Source organism: Ranitomeya imitator, chromosome 2, assembly GCF_032444005.1.
Source record: "Ranitomeya imitator isolate aRanImi1 chromosome 2, aRanImi1.pri, whole genome shotgun sequence".
Taxonomy (NCBI): Eukaryota; Metazoa; Chordata; class Amphibia; order Anura; family Dendrobatidae; genus Ranitomeya; species Ranitomeya imitator.
Window position 1 is genome coordinate 332,345,134 of NC_091283.1, and position 22,052 is coordinate 332,367,185.

At 45.9% G+C, this 22,052-nt stretch overlaps 1 protein-coding gene across 1 annotated transcript in view; it reads right to left on the reverse strand.

The window, feature by feature from the left end:
* Positions 1-2,167: 2,167 nt before the first annotated feature.
* Positions 2,168-22,052, reverse strand: part of LOC138663592 (zinc finger protein 605-like) — an 89,305-nt gene continuing 69,420 nt past the window's right edge. Inside the window, exon 9 of the mRNA XM_069749852.1 lies at positions 2,168-2,918. Within this exon, the coding sequence (XP_069605953.1) occupies positions 2,224-2,918 (695 nt within the window). The 3' untranslated portion in view covers positions 2,168-2,223. The remainder of the gene's footprint in view (positions 2,919-22,052) is intronic.

Genomic DNA, 22,052 nt, shown 5'->3' on the forward strand with positions numbered 1-22,052 from the left:
ATGGACATCAGACCAGTGGAAATTTGTGCTTTGGTCTGATGAGTCCAAGTTTGAGATCTTTGGTTTCAACCACCGTGTCTTTGTGCGACGCAGAAAAGGTGAACGGATGGACTCTACATGCCTGGTTCCCACCATGTAGCATGGAGGAGGAGGTGTGATTGTGTGGGGGTGCTTTTCTGGTGAAACTGTTGGGGATTTATTCAAAATTGAAGGCATACTGAACCAGCATGGCTACCACAGCATCTTGCAGCGGCATGCTATTCCATCCGGTTTGCGTTTAGTTGGACCATCATTTATTTTTCAGCAGGACAATGACCCTCAAACACACCTCCAGGCTGTGTAAGGGCTATTTGACTAAGAAGGAGAGTGATAGGGTGCTACGCCAGATGACCTGGCCTCCACAGTCACCAGACCTGAACCCAATCGAGATGGTTTGGGGTGAGTTGGACTGCAGAGTGAAGGCAAAAGTGCCAACAAGTGCTAAGCATCTCTAGGAACTCCTTCAAGATTGTTGGAAGACCATTTCCGGTGACTACCTCTTGAAGTTCATCAAGAGAATGCCAAGAGTGTGCAAAGCTGTCATCAAAGCAAAAGGTGGATACTTTGAAGAACCTAGAATATAAGACATATTTTCAGTTGTTTCACACTTTTTTGTTAAGTATATAATTCCACATGTGTAAATTCATAGTTTTGATGCCTTGAGGCTGTGTGCACATGTTCAGGATTTTTCGTGTTTTTTTCGCTTTAAATACACTTAAAAAACGCATACATATGCATCCCATCATTTATAATGCATTCCGCAATTTTTGTGCATATGTTGCGTTTTTTTCCGCGAAAAAAATGCATCGCAGTAAAAAACGATGCATGTTCATTAATTTTGCGGATTTCCCACTGCATTATTGCATTGGAAACCTCCGGGAAAAAAAACGCAAATAATCTGCAAAAAACGCGCAGAAAATGTCCAGTTTTGTTCAGGAAATCCTGACGTGTGCACGTGCCTCAGTGTGAATGTACAATTTTCATAGTCATGAAAATACAGCAGAAAAATCATTAAATGAGAAGGTGTGTCCAAACTTTTGGCCTTTACTGTATGGATGCATTCTGTCACTTGTCATATGTTTTTTTGTCCCGAGGATGAAGTGTAGTACTTTGAAATGTGTACACAATAGAAACCGCATATTATTCTAGTGTGGACCTGGATTTACTGTTATCAACCTGCAGTGCAGATTTTCCATCTTTCTTTCCTTTCCACATACTACTGGTTCGGGTGACCAATTGCACGTCAGCTGATACCGAAGTCATAACTACAGTCGGTAGTGGAGAACTTTGGGAAGCACTCATAGTACCAGAAAACTGACCTTGCAGCTTGGACTGTGAAGATCTTAGCTTCTGGTATACCTTGGTCAAATCCTGGGCCATCTGGGTCAGAATCCGCACCTGTTCACAGCAGTGAACACGAACTGGATCCATTGGTGCGGAAAAAAATAGAATTGGCCAGACATAATGCGACACTACTGTAGTCACCAATCATGGCAGGCTGTGAGGCAGGGTAGTCAAAAGTTCCTGGGTCAGATACCTATACAGTAGAGCACATAGAAAACTAAAAAGTGAAAAGATAAAAGGCAAAGTCAAGTTATGATCTGAGGTCAGAATACAAGGAAGATAGCGAATGAGAGCAAAGGGGCTATGCAAATGTATGGTCAGAAAGAAGCCCAATGTCAACAGAGCACAGAAATACAAGGCAAATCTCTGAGCAGATGCTACATCTGGCAAAGGTCTGAGACTGACAGCTCATCTAAGTAACTATGTAGTCACCTGGAACAGAGAAAACCTGAAAGAAGCTCAGCAACTCTCAGGCTGCCGTCACACTAGCAGTATTTGGTCAGTATTTTACATCAGTATTTGTAAGCCAAAACCAGGAGTGGGTGATAAATGCAGAAGTGGTGCATATGTTTCTATTATACTTTTCCTCTATTTGTTCCAGTCCTGGTTTTGGCTACAAATACTGATGTAAAATACTGATAGTGTGATGGCAGCCTCAGACTCACATTTTACAGCTGTCCATCAAACCACCGACAGCTCAGGACACCCCTGCACCAGATTGGATGACTGAGCTATCAGTCGCCGTGTGCAAAACACACTGAGCAAAGAAATCGTGACACTCTGATATTTATTAAGCAGATGTTTATTAAGAGTTTATATCCGTGTAAAACATTTCCCACATTAAGAACATGAAAAAGACATCTTCCCTGTGTGACTGCTTTGGTGCCTAAAAAGTGATGATTTCTTCACAAAACATTTCCCACATTCAGAACAGAAAAAAAGCTTCTCCCCTGTGTGAGTTCTCTGGTGCTTAACCAAATCCGATTTCAGGTTAAAACATTTTTCACATTCTAAACAAGAAAAAGGCCTTTCCCCTGTGTGAGTTCTCTGGTGTCTAACAAGATATGATTTCTGGTTAAAACATTTTCCACATTCTGAACATGAAAAAGGCTTCTCTCCTGTGTGAGTTTTCTGGTGCGTAACAAAATTTGATTTCTGTGCAAAATATTTCCCACATTCTGAACAAAAAAAAGGCTTCTCCCCTGTGTGAATTTTCTGGTGCACAACAAAATTTGATTTCTGTGCAAAATATTTCCCACATTCTGAACAAAAAAAAGGCTTCTCCCCTGTGTGAGTTCTTTGGTGCTTAAGAAAAACCGATTTACGGTTAAAACATTTCCCACATTCTGAACAAGAAAATGGCTTCTCCCCTGTGTGAGTTCTCTGGTGACTAACAAGATCTGATTTATTGTTAAAACATTTACCACATTCTGAACAGGAAAAAGGCTTCTCGCCTGTGTGAGTTCTCTGGTGAATAACAAGATATGATTTCCATAAAAAACACTTTCCACATTCTGAACATGAAAATGGCTTCTCTGTGTGAGTTCTCTGGTGACTAACCAGATCTGAATTCTGGTTAAAACATTTCCCACACTTGAAACAAGAAAATCTATTCTCCAATGTGTGAATTTTTTTATGTTTAAGAATAGACTTTTCAATGGAAAAATTATTGCCATATTCTGAATATGAAAATGGCTTCTTTACTTTAGGAGCAGTTTGTTTTTTAATGCTTATTTTCTCACTTTGAGTTTCCTTAGTATTCAGTAATGAATCAGAAGACAGGTCCTGTTTCATAGGATCAGATGACAGATCTTTGTTGTGAAGGGATGATGGTATATCTGGAGTAATGGCATTCACTACAATTATATCCTGTGGGATCTCAAGATCATCCGATTTAAAAACCGAAGATGTCAGCTGTCCCTCAGATCTCCTGGTACAATCATCTGCTAAGAATGAGAATAAAATCAATTATCATTTTTTAATAAAATATCGTTTAACTTTTTCTTTTTGAACATTTCTACTTAAACTATCTGTAAAAATGGCAAGTAACCTAAAAAAATGAATTATTCACCGACAATGACAGTTCACAGTCTAATAAAAAAAAGTCAACATGAACCAGTAGAGCGTGGTGTTCAACTGTTTATTCATTCTGCTTGCCAAAAATGGAATAAAAAGCCAGTAAACAATGTTATGTTGGTGAAAATAAAACCACTAAAAACTTCTGCTTGTCTCACAAAAAAGAAGCCCCCATTCAGGTCAATCATCTGTCAGTGAAAAAAAAAGGTTTCCACATTATTTATGGCTTAAAGGTCCTTCAAAAGCAACATGGCTTCCATAAACCAATCAAGCAATATCCTCTCTCCCAAAGTCAAATATTCCCCTCGCTTCTCAGCCTTTCAGTGTGCACAAACCACATTTTGGCATTATTATAGTGAGAGGAACCCACTTAATTTACGGCCTGTGTCTCCCAGAGCACAATCTGGGCACTATGTGTTGGTAATTTGCAGATTTTTAGGCACTCCCTCAAAACACATTTGTTCAGAGTGGCCAATCACGTTCCCTAAACAAAGTCATTTTATGTGTGTGTGTGTGTGTGTGTGTGTAGCCCATTCACTACTTCCATCCATCCCCCACCCTCTGAAGATGGCTGGACCATCATTGTAATTACACACCTGTACTTTGTATCTACCCCACCTCGTTGTAGATTGTAAGCTCTCACTAGCAGAGTCGTTTTATCTTGCTTTAATTATTGTAATGATAACGTTGTTACTTATGACTGTTGGGTTTGAAACTGTTAAACTGTAAAGCGCTGCGGAATATGTTGGCGCTATATAAATAAAGATTATTATTATTATCATTAACCCTCTGTGAGGGGCAACTGATCTGACAGGCGCAGCTCACTTAGTTTCATTTCTCTATTTTCAGTGGTTTTTCTGGGAAACACCATCCTCCCAGTACCTTCATAACTTTAAAGGCTGTGTGAAACCTGAGAAGCCTCTTGTGCTGCAGAGCTGCAGGAGATCAGATATCAGTGTTTTGGCTTCTCAGGCTCATTGCCCCTGAATGCGTCACACTTTTGACGATTAGAATTTGCTGTTTTTATTCATCCCAATTGTTTTTTTAGCTTGTTTTATGAATAGCTAGTGCTAAATTTGTGGATTTGTCATAGAAGGTTTTGTTAGAAATAAGAGTGTGCTTCTCAGGCACATTGCGCCCAAACACATATTCTCTCTCTTGCTTTTGCTTTTCTTATGAAATGGTGAGGAGAATATTTGACTTGTCCAATGCCCTTCATGTTGAGCAAGTGCAAAATATACTGCTTGATGATGAGACAGACCCCTTACAGCTAGAAGATTTAGGGGAAGAAAGTGACATTGATGCAGAAGATCATGTGGAAGAATGCCCAGATGTGTCTGATACAGATCAAGATGGAGAGAGTGAGGAGGATTCTCAAGACATAGAAACATATTACTTTTCTGGTTATTAAACATTTTTTTTTTACACCTGATTATGTGTATTCTCATTTATTACATTCCTATTAAGATAACGGATCACTTTTAGAGCATTGACATTTTTTAAAAAGGAAAATATAGCCAATTTTCTAGCCTGTGCCGGACAGGCGCAATGCCCCTAAACTCGTTATGAAACATATTGCTCCTGACGTGGGTTAATAATAATAATAATAATTACTATACCCTGTTAACATCGCAGGGATGTTAGCACGTGGATTGAGCTTGCTCTGCAAGTAAACCGCACATACGAATGAAGCAGAAGCTGTGCCAAGAGAAGGAACTCAAATTTTATCTGTAGGAGTTCTGTGTAATAATTTTTCCTTTTATGGTGCACCTTATGCCTATTTAGGTTTTTTATACATATTGGTATATATTGGTATATTCCCACAATCGTATACAAGATTTCTCTCGCGTATCACCCCTACTCTGGAACCCTCTACCACAACACATCAGACTCTCGCCTACCATCGAAACCTTCAAAAAGAACCTGAAGACCAACCTCTTCCGACAAGCCTACAACCTGCAGTAACCACCGACCGACCAAACCGCTGCATGACCAGCTCTATCCTCGCCTACTGTATCCTCACACATACATTGTAGATTGTGAGCCTTCGCGGGCAGGGTCCTCACTCCTCCTGTACCAGTTATGACTTGTATTGTTTAAGATTATTGTACTTGTTTTTATTATGTATACCCCTCCTCACATGTAAAGCGCCATGGAATAAATGGCGCTATAACAATAAAAAAAAAAAAAAATAATAATAATAATTGGTGATTTTTTTTATATATGTCACTTTTTGTATTATTATTTTATGTTTTCAAACATGTGCACATAAAATATGTTGTTACCACTACAAATAAAGTAATATTTTTAAACGTAAATCCATGCTACTAATTTCTTTGGGTTGGGTCTATAGTTCTGGTGGTTGGTTTTTCCTGGCAACTTTAGGCCTATTACACTACTAAACTGCAATGTAAACATTTTCTCTAAGATGTTAGCTTTAAGATTACATAACGTTATTCCCACATTAATCTCCCCGGATCAGGTTGGCTTTGTGGCGAGTCGGGAAACAAAGGACGGGACACGCAGAATCATTAACTTAATCAGAGTGGCGGAGCTCTGTAGACTCCCCAGTGCATTCCTGTCTTTGGATGCTGAAAAAGCCTTTCACAGGGTGCAGTGGGGATATCTTAGGAGTGTATTGATTGTTATGATCTGGTGGTTTAGGAACAACATGAGACAAGCTCTGAAGGAGGTGGTATCTGTACTGACCGCAGACCCTGAACCTAGCAGCGCAACTAGAAATAGCCGTGGGGGGTACCTGACGCTCCCTAGACCCCTCGGCACAGCCTAAGATCTAACTTCCCCTAAAGATGGAAACAAGAAACCTATCTTGCCTCAGAGAAAATCCCCAAAGGAAAGATAGCCCCCCACAAATAATGACGGTGAGAGGAGGGGTAAATAACATACGCAGAAATGAAATCAGATTTTAGCATAGGAGGCCAGTCTAGCTTGATAGATAGGACAGGAAAGGATACTGTGCGGTCAGTATAAAATCTACAAAACAATCCACACAGAGTTTACAAAATCTCCACACCTGACTAAAGGTGTGGAGGGTAAATCTGCTTCCCAGAGCTTCCAGCTAACAGAAAAAATCCATAATGACAAGCTGGACAAATATAGAATGCACAGAACAATAAGTCCACAACATGTGGACTGAAATGAGCAAAGCCAGAACTTATCTTTGCAGAACTGGTCAGGAAACCAGGAGAATCCAAGCAGAGATGTGAATCCAGCCAGGAAACATTGACAAGTGGCACAGGCTGAAGAAAGAGCCAGACTTAAATAGCGGAGCAGAAGAGACGATAAGTGAAGGCAGCTGATGACACCTAACTCCAAGGAGCAGCCATACCACTAGAATCCACAAGAGGGAGCCCAAGAGCAGAACTCACAAAAGTGCCACTTACAACCACCGGAGGGAGCCCAAGAGCGGAATTCACAACAGTACCCCCCCCTTGAGGAGAGGTCACCGAACCCTCACCAGAGCCCCCAGGCCGATCAGGACGAGCCAAGTGAAAAGCACGAACCAAATCGGTAGCATGGACATCGGAGGCAACAACCCAAGAATTATCTTCCTGGCCATAACCCTTCCACTTGACAAGATACTGAAGCCTCCGCCTCGAAAAACGAGAATCCAAAATCTTCTCAACCTCATATTCCAACTCTCCCTCAACCAACACCGGGGCAGGAGGGTCAACCGAGGGAACAACGGGCACCACATATCTCCGCAACAAAGATCTATGGAAAACATTATGAATGGCAAAAGAGGCTGGAAGAGCCAAACGAAAAGACACCGGATTAATAATTTCAGAAATTTTATAAGGACCAATAAACCGAGGCTTAAACTTAGGAGGAGAAACCTTCATAGGAACATGATGAGAAGACAACCAAACCAAATCCCCCACACGAAGCCGGGGACCAACACGCCGACGGAGGTTAGCAAAACGTTGAGCCCTTTCCTGAGACAACGTCAAATTGTCCACCACATGAGTCCAAATCTGCTGCAGCCTATCCACCACAGAATCAACACCAGGACAATCAGAAGGCTCAACCTGCCCAGAAGAAAAACGAGGATGAAAACCAAAATTACAAAAGAAAGGTGAAACCAAAGTAGCCGAACTAGCACGATTATTAAGGTCAAACTCGGCCAACGGCAAGAAAGACACCCAATCATCCTGATCAGCAGACACAAAGCATCTCAAATAGGTCTCCAAGGTCTGATTAGTTCGCTCAGTTTGGCCATTAGTCTGAGGATGAAACGCCGAAGAAAAAGACAAATCAATGTCCATCCTAGCACAAAAGGCCCGCCAAAATCTAGAGACAAACTGAGAACCTCTGTCAGACACAATATTCTCCGGAATGCCATGCAAACGAACCACATGCTGAAAAAACAATGGAACCAGATCTGAGGAGGAAGGCAACTTAGGCAAAGGTACCAAATGGACCATTTTAGAGAACCGGTCACAAACAACCCAGATAACAGACATCTTCTGGGAAACAGGAAGATCCGAAATAAAATCCATGGAAATATGCGTCCAGGGCCTCTCAGGGACCGGTAAAGGCAAAAGCAACCCACTAGCGCGGGAACAGCAAGGCTTGGCCCGGGCGCAAGTCCCACAGGACTGCACAAAAGCACGCACATCGCGAGACAAGGAAGGCCACCAAAAGGACCTAGCAACCAAATTTCTGGTACCAAAAATCCCAGGATGACCAGCCAACACTGAACAATGAACCTCAGAAATTACCTTACTTGTCCATCTATCAGGAACAAACAGCTTCCCCACTGGACAGCGGTCAGGCCTATCAGCCTGAAATTCCTAAAGCACCCGGCGCAAATCAGGGGAGATAGCAGAAAGAATCACCCCCTCCTTAAGAATGCCAACCGGCTCCAGGACTCCAGGAGAATTAGGCAAAAAACTCCTAGAGAGGGCATCAGCCTTAACATTCTTAGATCCCGGAAGATACGAGACCACAAAATCAAAACGGGAGAAAAACAGGGACCATCGAGCCTGTCTAGGATTCAGCCGCTTGGCCGACTCGAGGTAAATCAGATTCTTATGATTGGTCAGGACCACAACACGGTGTTTAGCTCCCTCAAGCCAATGTCGCCACTCCTCAAACGCCCACTTCGTAGCCAACAACTCCCGATTGCCGACATCATAATTGCGTTTCGCAGGCGAAAACTTTCTGCAAAAAAAAGCACACGGTTTCATCAAAGAACCATCAGACTCCCTCTGAGACAAAACGGCCCCTGCCCCAATCTCAGAAGCGTCGACCTCAACCTGAAAAGGAAGAGAAACATACGGTAGACGCAACACAGGGGCAGAAGTAAATCGGCGTTTAAGCTCCTGAAAGGCCTCAACAGCCTCAGAGGACCAATTCGTCACATCAGCGCCTTTCTTCGTCAAATCAGTAAGGGGCTTAACCACACTGGAAAAGTTGGCAATGAAACGGCGATAGAAATTAGCAAAGCCCAAAAATTTTTGAAGACCCTTCACAGATGTGGGTTGGATCCAGTCATGAATAGCTTGGACCTTAACAGGATCCATTTCTATAGACGAGGGAGAAAAAATAAAACCCAAAAAAGAGACCTTCTGAACTCCGAATAGGCACTTAGACCCCTTCACAAATAAAGCATCATCACGAAGGATCTGGAACACCATCCTGACCTGCTTCACATGAGACTCCCAATCATTGGAAAAAATCAAAATATCATCCAAATATACGACCATGAATTTATCAAGATAATTGCGGAAAATATCATGCATGAAAGACTGGAACACAGATGGAGCATTAGAGAGCCCAAATGGCATCACAAGGTATTCAAAATGGCCTTCGGGCGTATTAAATGCAGTTTTCCATTCGTCACCCTGTTTAATACGAACAAGATTATATGCCCCTCGGAGGTCAATCTTAGTAAACCAACTAGCCCCCTTAATCTCAGCAAACAAATCAGTAAGCAAAGGCAAGGGGTATTGGAATTTGACCGTGATCTTATTAAGAAGACGATAATCAATACAGGGTCTCAAGGAGCCATCCTTCTTAGCAACAAAAAAGAAACCCACTCCCAATGGTGACGAAGAGGGCAGAATATGCCCCTTCTCCAAAGATTCCTTAACATAACTCCGCATGGCGGCATGCTCTGGCACAGACAGATTGAAAAGTCGGCCCTTAGGGAACTTACAACCAGGAATCAAGTTAATAGCACAATCACAGTCCCTATGTGGAGGAAGGGAACTGGACTTGGGCTCATCAAATACATCCTGAAAATCCGACAAAAACTCAGGGACCTCAGAAGAGGGGGAAGAGGAAATTGACATCAAAGGAACGTCACTATGTACTCCTCGACAACCCCAACTAGTCACCGACATAGTTTTCCAATCCAGCACCGGATTATGTTCCTGTAACCATGGAAATCCCACTACAACAACTTCATGCAGGTTATGCAACACCAGAAAACAGCAATCTTCCCGATGTGCAGGAGCCATGTACATAGTCATCTGTGTCCAGTACTGAGGTTTATCCTTGGCCAAGGGTGTAGCATCAATGCCCCTCAAAGGAATAGGGCTCTGCAAAGGCTGCAAGGAAAAACCACAGCGCCTGGCGAATTCTAAGTCCATTAAGTTCAGGGCAGCGCCTGAATCCACAAATGCCATGACAGAAAAGGATGACAATGAGCAAATCAGGGTCACAGATAAGAGAAATTTAGGCTGTATAGTACTAAGGGTAACAGACCTAGCGACTCTCTTAGTACGCTTAGGGCAATCAGAGATAACATGAGCCGAATCACCACAGTAAAAACACAGCCTATTCTGACGTCTGAATTCCTGCCATTCTAGTCAAAATCCTATCACATTGCATAGGTTCAGGACTATGCTCAGAGGATACTGCCATATGGTGCACAGCTTTGCGCTCGCGCAGACGCCGATCAATCTGAATGGCTAGAGACATAGATTCGCTCAAACCGGCAGGCGTAGGAAAGCCCACCATAACATCTTTAACCCCTTACCGGCATCGGACGTACTATACCGTCCGATGCCGGCTCCCCTGCTTTGATGCAGGGCTCCGCGGTGAGCCCGCACCAAAGCCGGGACATGTCAGCTGTTTTGAACAGCTGACATGTGCCCGTAATAGGCGCGGGCAGGATCGCGATCTGCCCGCACCTATTAACTAGTTAAATGCCGCTGTCAAATGCAGACAGCGGCATTTAACTACCGCTTCCGGCCGGGCGGCCCGAAATGACGTCATCGCCGACCCCGTCACATGACCGGGGGTCGGCGATGCTTGTGAATGGTAACCATAGAGGTCCTTGAGACCTCTATGGTTACTGATTGCCCGTCGCTGTGAGCGCCACCCTGTGGTCGGCGCTCACAGCACACGTGCAATTCTGCTACATAGCAGCGATCAGCAGATCGCTGCTATGTAGCAGAGCCGATCGGGTTGTGCCTGCTTCTAGCCTCTCATGGAGGCTATTGAAGCATGGCAAAAGTTAAAAAAAAAAGTTTAAAAAAATGTGAAAAAAAAAAAAAAAAAAAAAAGTTTAAATCACCCCCCTTTCGCCCCAATCAAAATAAATCATTTAAAAAAACATCAAATCTACGCATATTTGGTATCGCCGCGCTCAGAATCGCCCGATCTATCAAATAAAAAAAAAGTATTAACCTGATCGCTAAACAGCGTAGCGGGAAAAAAACTAGAAACGCCAGAATTACGTTTTTTTGGTCGCCGCGACATTGCATTAAAATGCAATAACGGGCGATCAAAAGAACGTATCTGCACCGAAATGCTATCATTAAAAACGTCATCTCGGCACGCAAAAAATAAGCCCTCAACCGACCCCAGATGATGAAAAATGGAGACGCTACGAGTATCGGAAAATGGCGCAATTTTTTTTTTTTAGCAAAGTTTGGAATTTTTTTTCACCACTTAGATAAAAAATAACCTAGTCATGTTTGGTGTCTATGAACTCGTAATGACCTGGAGAATCATAATGGCAGGTCATTTTTAGCATTTAATGAACCTAGCAAAAAAGCCAAACAAAAAACCAATGTGGGATTGCACTTTTTTTGCAATTTCACCGCACTTGGAATTTTTTCCCGTTCTCTAGTACACGACATGCTAAAACCAATGATGTCGTTCAAAAGTACAACTCGTCCCGCAAAAAATAAGCCCTCACATGGCCAAATTGACGGAAAAATAAAAAAGTTATGGCTCTGGGAAGGAGGGGAGCGAAAAACGAACACGGAAAAACGAAAAATCCCCCGGTCATGAAGGGGTTAAGGGTTTCAGAAAGACCTTTTCTGAAAATAGCAGCCAAAGCCTCTTCATTCCATTTAGTGAGCACAGACCATTTTCTAAATTTCTGGCAGTATAAAGGTACTGTCACACTAGACGATATCGCTAGCGATCCGTGACGTTGCAGCGTCCTCGCTAGCGATATCGTCCAGTGTGACAGGCAGCAGCGATCAGGCCCCTGCTGGGAGATCGCTGGTCGGGGAAGAAAGTCCAGAACTTTATTTCGTCGCTGGACTCCCCGTAGACATCGCTGAATCGGCGTGTGTGACACCGATTCAGCGATGTCTTTCCTGGTAACCAGGGTAAACATCGGGTAACTAAGCACAGGGCTGCGCTTAGTAACCCGATGTTTACCCTGGTTACCATCCTAAAAGTAAAAAAACAAACACTACATACTTACCTACAGCCGTCTGTCCTCCAGCGCTGTGCTCTGCACTCCTCCTGCTCTGGCTGTGAGCGTCGGTCAGCCGGAAAGCAGAGTGGTGACGTCACCGCTCTGCTTTCTGGCTGCCCGGCGCTCACAGCCAGACCAGAGAAGCAGAGCGCCGAGGACAGACAGCAGAAGGTAAGTATGTAGCGTTTGTTTTTTTACTTTTTAGGATGGTAACCAGGGTAAACATCGGGTTACTAAGCGCGGCCCTGCGCTTAGTTACCCGATGTTTACCCTGGTTACCGGGGACCTCGGGATCGTTGGTCGCTGGAGAGCTGTCTGTGTGACAGCTCTCCAGCGACCAAACAGCGACGCTGCAGCGATCCGGATCGTTGTCGGTATCGCTGCAGCGTCGCTATGTGTGACGGTACCTTAACTCTGCCGCTTCCTGACCTTAACACAAGGCCAACAGGGTTTTTTCTGCATGATCCACAGAAATAGGTTCGTCATACAATAATCCGAGCGCTTGAAAAAAATGCATCTACATTCAATAATGCCGGATCCCCTGTTTCAAGAGAAAAAGCCCAGTCTTGCGGATCACCACGCAGCAAGGATATGATAATTTTCACCTGCTGAATGGGATCACCTGAAGAACGGGGTTTCAAAGCAAAAAACAATTTGCAGTTATTTTTAAAGTTCAAAAACTTGGATCTGTCCCCAAAAAACAAATCAGGAGTAGGAATTCTGGGCTCTAAAGCCGGAGTCTGGACAACATATGGATATTCTGTACTCTCGCAGCAAGTTGATCCACACGAGAAAACAAACCCTGAACATCCATGCCAAAACATATATCCTGAACCACCCAGATATCAAGAGGAAAAAAAAAAAGACAAACCAAAGCACAGAAAAAAAAGTGGTTCAGAACTTTCTTTTCCTTCTTTTGAGATACATTTAATTCAGGGCCGGCGTCAGCACCCGGCACAGCGGGCAAATGCCGGGGCCCTGGGGAGAGGGGGGGGGGCCCACGGAGAGCAGAGCAGGAGATAACATGCTCTCTCCCCCCACAATGTCACTGCTGGCTGCGTTCTCTTAACCCCTATGTGCCAGCTCTGACACAAGCATCTTCTCACTCAGTCAGTGCAGCCAGGCAGGCACACATAGGGGTTAACAGAAGGCAGCCAGTGTGACTGTTTGTGGGCGGAGACAGCACGTTCTCTGCTCTCCCCCCTGGGTGGCTGCAGTGCTGAGCTGAACTTATCAGGCAGATTCCGAGGAGCTCCGTCCTACCAGTGCTGCCCTGAGTGAGTGTTATGGTATCCAGCAGTGGTTGCAGTTGTGGCTCAGTCTGCTGTCTGTCTGTCTCCGCTGCCTAAAAATGTGGGTGATGTCTGGAGGAGCAGCTGGTGGGGTGCAGCCTGTAGCCACCCAGCTCACCCAGAATACATGCATGCTGCACCAAACCTGCACCAGTGGGGTAGGAAGAAGCTTAACCCCTTCCCATCTGTATGAAGGTTATTGCTGAACCTTAAAGATAACAATCCGACCCGCATAAATGGGGTTAACCAGATGCCAGGAGGAAGGGGAGCTGCTGCCATGGATAAAACTGAGCTGTGGGCTGTACATTGGGGCCCCGTGGCCCCAGGCTGGAGACTGGAGGGACTCTGCCCAGTGCTGGCATGTGGGTGATTTCTGCTCCGGAGTCTCAGCTTCTCTCCTCTAGGTCACACTGTGCAGTCACAGCAACATTGGTTGTGTCTGTCCAGGTCCCAGCAGCTGCCACTGCTCCCACCAAGGACATGGCATCACTTAACCCTTCCCCTGCAGCCACCGGCAACAAATCCACATTATTCCTTGATTAAATCGGGTTCCAACCCAATAGAGGAGCAGACATTTCCTGCTGCCATTAGGGTCCGGGAGGGGGTGACATTGGTTGCCCTGCTACTCTGTAGTGGGGGGTGACAAGTGTAACATGGGGTAACGATGACAGAGAAATGCACAGGATAATAGTGAGCGCGACAGAGGGCAGTGTATGGAATGGAGCAGTCAGGGGGTGGGCTGCAGGATCCCCCCATACTGTACATGACTGCCCGGGACAGGGAGGCGTTTAATGAGCTTCTAATGACAGGGCACTAATTGGGTCATTAGGGTTTGTGGAAAGGATTCAGCATCAGGTCCCTCATTAATGCCCGAGCCGCCTGTTACTTTGTAGCACAGATCTGTTGGGGCCGCAAAACCAAACAAAGTTGTTTATGTAGAAAAGTCTTTGTTTCATAGAAAAACTCAAAACAGAAAAGCACCTCTCCTGTATATATACACTGCACAGCACCTTTCCTCCTGTATATATACATTGCACAGCACCTCTCCTGTATATATACACTGCACAGCACCTTTCCTCCTGTATATATACACTGCAGAATCTACAATAGCTGTCACTCATGTAAGAAGTGAAATCTGGCATTGTACTATACATTTCTCTGCCGTATCTGGGCATCATAAATCGGGGTATGTGTTAAAGGGGGGGCCCACTGAGACTCTTTCGCCCGGGGCCCTCGAAAACCTGGAGCCGGCCCTGATTTAATTCATTTTTGGCCACTTGTACTGTTATGATCTGGTGGTTTAGGAACAACATGAGACAAGCTCTGAAGGAGGTGGTATCTGTACTGACCGCAGACCCTGAACCTATCAGCGCAACTAGAAATAGCCGTGGGGGGTACCTGATGCTTCCTAGACCCGTCGGCACAGCCTAAGATCTAACTTCCCCTAAAGATGGAAACAGGAAACCTATCTTGCCTCAGAGAAAATCCCCAAAGGAAAGATAGCCCCCCACAAATAATGACGGTGAGAGGAGGGGAAAATAACAGACGCAGAAATTAAATCAGATTTTAGCATAGGAAGCCAGTCTAGCTTGATAGATAGGACAGGAAAGGATACTGTGCGGTCAGTATAAAAACTACAAAACAATCCACACAGAGTTTACAAAATCTCCACACCTGACTAAAGGTGTGGAGGGTAAATCTGCTTCCCAGAGCTTCCAGCTAACAGAAAAAAACCATAATGACAAGCTGGACAAATATAGAATGCACAGAACAATAAGTCCACAACATGTGGACTGAAATTAGCAAAGCCAAAACTTATCTTTGCAGAACTGGTCAGGAAACCAGGAGAATCCAAGCAGAGATGTGAATCCAGCCAGGAAAGATTGACAAGTGGCACAGTCTGAAGAAAGAGCCAGACTTAAATAGCGGAGCAGAAGAGACGATAAGTGAAGGCAACTGATGACAGCTAACTCCAAGGAGCAGCCATACCACTAGAAACCACAAGAGGGAGCCCAAGAGCAGAACTCACAAAAGTGCCACTTACAACCACCGGAGGGAGCCCAAGAGCGGAATTCACAACAATTGATGAAGTCTGGTTTGGTGGGCCCCATATTCTCAGCGATCTGTGCCATGTATTCCAACCCCAATGCTAGGGTATTGTCAGGATTTTTGTCAAACTCATTTGCAATAACTAACGGAACACGTCAGAGTTGACCCCTTCTCTTTATGTATGGAGCGATTAGCTGAAAAAGTACGATCCTCTCCAACTATAATGGGCATTAAAGTTGGGCCAGTAATTCACAAAATTGGACTTTACACGGATGATGTAATTATCTCGTGCACTGACATAGAATCATCTTTTCCTGCCTTTGTCACCACGTTAGAATAATTCGCTTTATTGTACTATAAACTTAAACCCTTAAGCCCCGAGGGTGGTTTGCACGTTAACGACTGGGCCAATTTCTGATCACTGTCCCTTTATGAGGTTATAACTCTGGAATGCTTCAACGGATCCTGGTGATTCTGACAATGTTTTCTCGAGACATATTGTACTTCATGATAGTGGTACAATTTATTTGATATTACCTGCGTTTATTTGTGAAAAAAACGGAAATTTGGCAAAAATGTTGAACATTTTGCAATTTTCCAACTTTGAATTTTTATGCCCTTAAATCACAGAGATATGTCACACAAAATATTTAATAAGTAACATTTCCTACATGTCTACTTTACATCAGCACAATTTTGGAAAGAATTTTTTTTTTCGTTAGAGAGTTATAAGGGTTAAAAGTTGACCAGCAATTTCTCATTGTTACGCTCAGGGACCAGGAAAGCGAGATAAGTGGACCCACTGGACCGAAACAGCGAACCTCCCCAGGACGAGTGGACCAGGTGGACCGCCCCCTATACAGGGAGCGTTAGGAGCAGGCCCAGGGGAGACTACTGAACGGCAGCCGGTACCAAAGTACAAGGAAAGGAAAAGGTCAGGGCAGGGACGACGGAAAAGAGAACGAAGAAGGAGAAGCGGAACGGGTAACGGGAACTGACAAGACAGACAGAGAATGGAAGGACAAACCGGAAGACAGGATGGAGACACGAGACCACGGAAGCGCAGGAGACGATGGCGGAAGGACTAGGCAGAGGATCTGGAACACTGGGAAGAAAAGAAGGTACAGGAGAACTGGAGCTGCAAGGGAAGCACGGAGACAGTTAATGATAATACACAGAAACGAAAAGTCAGAGACAAGCAGCAGGGAGAACGTAAGGTATGCTAGTAAGCGAGGGAGCCAGAGGCATTTGCCAGAAAACAAATGACAGACAGGCACAGCCAAAAGGAAGAGGCGGCCTTAAATGCAGAGTGGCAGCATACCTTCCGGGTCATGGTCCTCCAGGACCACAGAGAGCAGGGGAAAGAGTGTCCAAAGAAAAAGGCAGAGTGCGCATACAAGTGCTCCCAGTAGAGGGCGCTGTGGACGCGCAGGAGCGCTGCTAGTAACGTCAGCGCTGCCAGCGAGACACAGGGCTGACCGGAGCAGGGAAGGCAGAGTGCGCGTGCGCAGGACACCCTAGTGCGCGCGCGCCCGACAGGAAGCAGGAGCCGGGAGAGCGAGCAGAGAAGGCGGCGCTGGAACAGGAGCGTGCCGGGACGCCGAGGAGCGGTAAGTAAAAGCGGACAGCAGGGGCCGCGGCGGTGATAATGGCGACCTGACAGTACTCCACTCCTTACCTCCCCCCTTTCTAAGACCAGAAAGAAATCTAGCCAAAACTCGAGGAGCTTGGATGTTCTCCCGAGGCTCCCAGGATCTCTCCTCTGGACCAAAACCCTTCCAGTCTACCAGAAAAAAGGTCCTCCCCCTCACTCTCTTCATGGCAAGGATGTCCTTAATCTCAAAAACATCATTAGCGGAGACCGGCCGGGAAGAAGGCTCAGTAGAGGCATGAAACTGATTGAGAACAAGTGGCTTCAGAAGGGAAACATGGAAGGAATTAGGAATGCGTAGCGAGGAGGGCAGCTTTAACTTGTAGGAGACATCATTAATACAGGTCAGAATCTCAAAAGGCCCAATATAACGAGGACCCAATTTACGAGAAGGAATCTTTAAGCGAACAAATTTAGAGGATAACCATACCCTATCACCGGGATGATATAACGGAGGGTCTAGGCGCCTCTTGTCAGCATGTCTCTTCATTCTGTCTCGCGCAAATTCAAGAGCGGTCTTAGTCTCCTGCCAGATCCTGGAGAACTCCCCGGACAAAAGATCAGCCGCCGGCACCCCCGAGACAGGAGGAACCGGTAGAGGTACACCAGGATGTTGACCGTAGACGATAAAGAAGGGCGACTTGGAAGAAGATTCACTGGGATGGTTGTTGTATGCAAATTCTGCCCAAGGAAGAATATCAGACCAGTCACTGTGATGTGCATTGGAAAAATGACGAAGATAAGTTACCAGAGTCTGATTGGTGCGTTCCACTTGACCGTTGGACTGAGGGTGGTAGGCAGAAGAGAAGTCAAGTGAGATGTTCATATATTTACAGAGCGCTCTCCAGAACCGAGATGTAAACTGAACTCCTCTATCTGAAACGATATGTTGAGGAAAGCCATGAATACGAAAAATATGGTGGACAAAAATTTTTGCCAGTTCAGGTGCAGAGGGTAAACCAGGAAGGGATAAAAAATGAGCCATTTTGGAGAACCTATCCACAACAACAAGGATGACAGTGCAGCCGGAAGAGCGAGGCAAATCCGTGATGAAATCCATTGCAATGTGTTGCCACGGAGCTGAAGGAACTGGCAGCGGATGAAGAAGTCCTGAGGGCCGTCGTCTAGGAATCTTGTTCTTGGCACAAGACGGACAAGAAGCAACAAAATCTTGAACATCCTGGGAAAGAGTCAGCCACCAGTAGTAGCGGGAAAGAAGCAAGAGTGTCTTCTTAAGACCGGCATGACCAGCAAACTTGGAGGCATGGCCCCAACGTAAAACTCGCCTTCTGTTGTGCTCAGAGACGAAGGTCTTGCCCGGAGGCAGCGAAGACAGATTGACGGGAGCTACTACGATGACCTTGGAGGGATCCAGAATATGCGAAGCCTCTTCCTCTGAGTCGATAGCCAAAAAGTTTCTGGAGAGAGCGTCGGCCTTAATATTTTTATTGCCAGGACGAAAATGTAACTCGAAATTAAAACGAGCAAAGAAAAGGGACCATCTAGCTTGCCGGGGATTAAGTCTCTGAGCCGAACGAATATAAGCTAGATTCTTGTGGTCCGTATAGATCCTGAACAGGTGAACAGCTCCCTCCAAAAGGTATCTCCACTCTTGTAGAGCCAACTTTATGGCCAATAACTCCCTGTCACCAATAGAATAGTTTCGCTCAGAAGGAGAGAAAGTCTTGGAAAAGAAACCGCAGGTGACAAATCACCCAGACGAGGATTCTTGAGACAGTACTGCCCCTGCTCCTACTGCAGAAGCATCCACTTCGAGGATAAAAGGTTTATTGACTTCAGGACGATGAAGTACGGGAGCTGTGGAGAAGGCTTGTTTCAAAGAAAGAAAGGCATCTTCAGCTTCAGGGGTTCAGATGTGAGGATCGGATCCCTTGTGAATCAAGGAGATGATGGATTTGATTAGAGAAGAAAAGTGAGGAATGAATTGTCGGTAGTAATTCGCGAAACCGACGAATCGCTGGATAGCTTTGGTACCAAGAGGACGTGGCCAGTTGAGCACGGCGGACACCTTTTCCGGATCCATGCATAGACCAGAGTCGGAGATAATGTATCCCAGGAAAGGAAGAGATGACTGCTCAAAGGCGCATTTCTCGATCTTGGCGAATAGACGATTCTCCCTCAGACGCAGAAGAACAAGACGAACGTCCCTTCTGTGAGTAGACAGGTCAGGAGAATAAACGAGAATATCGTCCAGATATACCACCATGCAAGAATACAAAAGATCACGGAAAATGTCATTCACAAATTCTTGGAATACCGCGGGGGCATTGCATAAGCCGAAAGGCATGACGAGGTACTCGTAGTGACCATCTCTGGTGTTGAAAGCGGTCTTCCACTCATCTCCGGAACGAATTCGGATAAGATTGTAGGCCCTGCGAAGATCCAGCTTAGTAAAAATTCGAGCTCCCCGTAGCAAATCAAAAAGTTCAGGAATAAGAGGCAGTGGATACTTGTTCTTAATAGTAATACAATTAAGACCACGGTAGTCGATGCAGGGACGGAGGGTTCCGTCCTTCTTCTTAACAAAAAAGAAACCTGCACCTGCGGGTGAGGAGGACTTCCGGATGAAACCCTTGGCTAAATTCTCCTGAACATACTCGGACATGGCTTGAGACTCAAGAAGATTCAGTGGATAGATTCGTCCTCTGGGTGGAGTTGAACCAGGAACGAGGTCGATCGGGCAGTCATATGGGCGATGCGGGGGCGAGTTCTCCGCTTCTTTCTTATCGAAGACATCAGCAAAGGAGTGATAGGCTGAAGGCAAACCTGCCGGAGGAGAAGTAGACATGGATGACCTTAAAGGAAGAACAGGACGTAGACATTTAGTTTGACAGGAATGACCCCAACGGAGGACATCACCAGAATGCCAATCTAAAACTGGCTCGTGTATTCTTAACCACGGAAGACCCAGGAGAAACGTATGAGATAAAGATGGCAACACGTAGAAGGCAATCTTCTCCCGATGTAAAGCTCCGATTTGCAGTTCCACTTCTTCTGTAACCAAAGTAACGGTCTCCTGCAAGGGCCGACCGTCAACTGAAGCTAACTGCCGAGGAGACTCCAAGGATCTGACAGGAATTTGAAACCTACTGACCGCCTCGAGTTGAATAAAATTTCCAGCCGCTCCAGAATCAACATACGCTATTTCAGAAAAGCGAGCGGAACTGATATGCAACTGAACAGAAAGAGTAAAAGGTAGAGAGGAATCACTATCACCCAGGTAATAATAATAATAATAATCTTTATTTTTATATAGCGCTAACATATTCCGCAGCGCTTTACATTTTGCACACATTATCATCACTGTCCCCGATGGGGCTCACAATCTAAATTCCCTATCAGTATGTCTTTGGAATGTGGGAGGAAACCGGAGTACCCGGAGGAAACCCACGCAAACACGGAGAGAACATACAAACTCTTTGCAGATGTTGTCCTTGGTGGGGTTTGAACCCAGGACTCCAGCGCTGCAAGGCTGCAGTGCTAACCACTGTGCCACCGTGCCGCCCCTAAGCCTCCCTTACCTGACCTAGGCGGAAGCGTTTCCCGGCCTCACCGGACAGGAACGCAGAAGATGGGAGGCACTGCCACAGTAAAAGCAGAGACCCTGTGCCAGTCTCTCCTTACGACGCTGCTCCGCCGGCTTGATACGGTCCACCTGCATAGGTTCAGGAGCAGATACCACAGAAGGAGAGACTTGAGGAGAGCGAGGAGGACTGCGAGAAGATAGGACTGGACGAAGCGGTCTCCTCTCCCTGGCCAATTCACGGAGACGTTCCTGAAAACGCAAGTCAATGCGGGTCGCCAGGGAAATCAGATCCTCCAGAATTGCAGGAGTGTCTCTACCCGCCAACTCGTCCTTAATTCGACCAGACAGACCGCGCCAGAAGGCCCCAACCAAAGCCTCATTGTTCCAGCCCAGCTCGGACGACAAGGTACGAAATTGAATGGCGTACTGGCCGACAGAAAGAGTACCCTGGCGGAGACTAAAAAGAGACTCGGTAGTAGAAGCCAACCGTCCCGGCTCATCGAAGACCTTACGAAAGGTCTCTAGAAATGAAGAGAGTTGGGAGACGAGAGGATCATCACGTTCCCAAAGGGGGTTAACCCTGGCCAGGGCCACACCCTCCAAGTGAGACACAATAAAGGCCACCTTAGCTCGGTCAGTGGGGTATTGTTGTGGCAGAAGTTCAAAGTGCATCTGGCATTGGTTTAGGAAACCTCGACACAATTTAGGATCTCCCCCGTATCGCGGCGGCCTAGCCAGACGAGGAGGAGGGTGCGAAGCCGGAGCCTGGGCAGGGGCTGAGGTGGCAGTTTGAAGGGCGAGCAGACGATTATCCACAGAAGCCATGTAACTCAGTATGTGGCCCTGGGTATCACATTGCTGGGCGAGCTCTTGCTGGAGACTGGCCAGCTGGGTTGCGCTGCCCGGGTCGGAGGGTTGAAGAGCAGCTAAACGGGACTCCATAGATTTAAGAAAACCCATAATCCGGCTTTGGTTCTCCCGTAAAAACAAGAGTTCCTTTTGGATGGAAGCAGAGGTACCAGCGGGATCCATGGCCTGTCTGTACTGTTACGCTCAGGGACCAGGAAAGCGAGATAAGTGGACCCACTGGACCGAAACAGCGAACCTCCCCAGGACGAGTGGACCAGGTGGACCGCCCCCTATACAGGGAGCGTTAGGAGCAGGCCCAGGGGAGACTACTGAACGGCAGCCGGTACCAAAGTACAAGGAAAGGAAAAGGTCAGGACAGGGACGACGGAAAAGAGAACGAAGAAGGAGAAGCGGAACGGGTAACGGGAACTGACAAGACAGACAGAGAATGGAAGGACAAACCGGAAGACAGGATGGAGACACGAGACCACGGAAGCGCAGGAGACGATGGCGGAATGA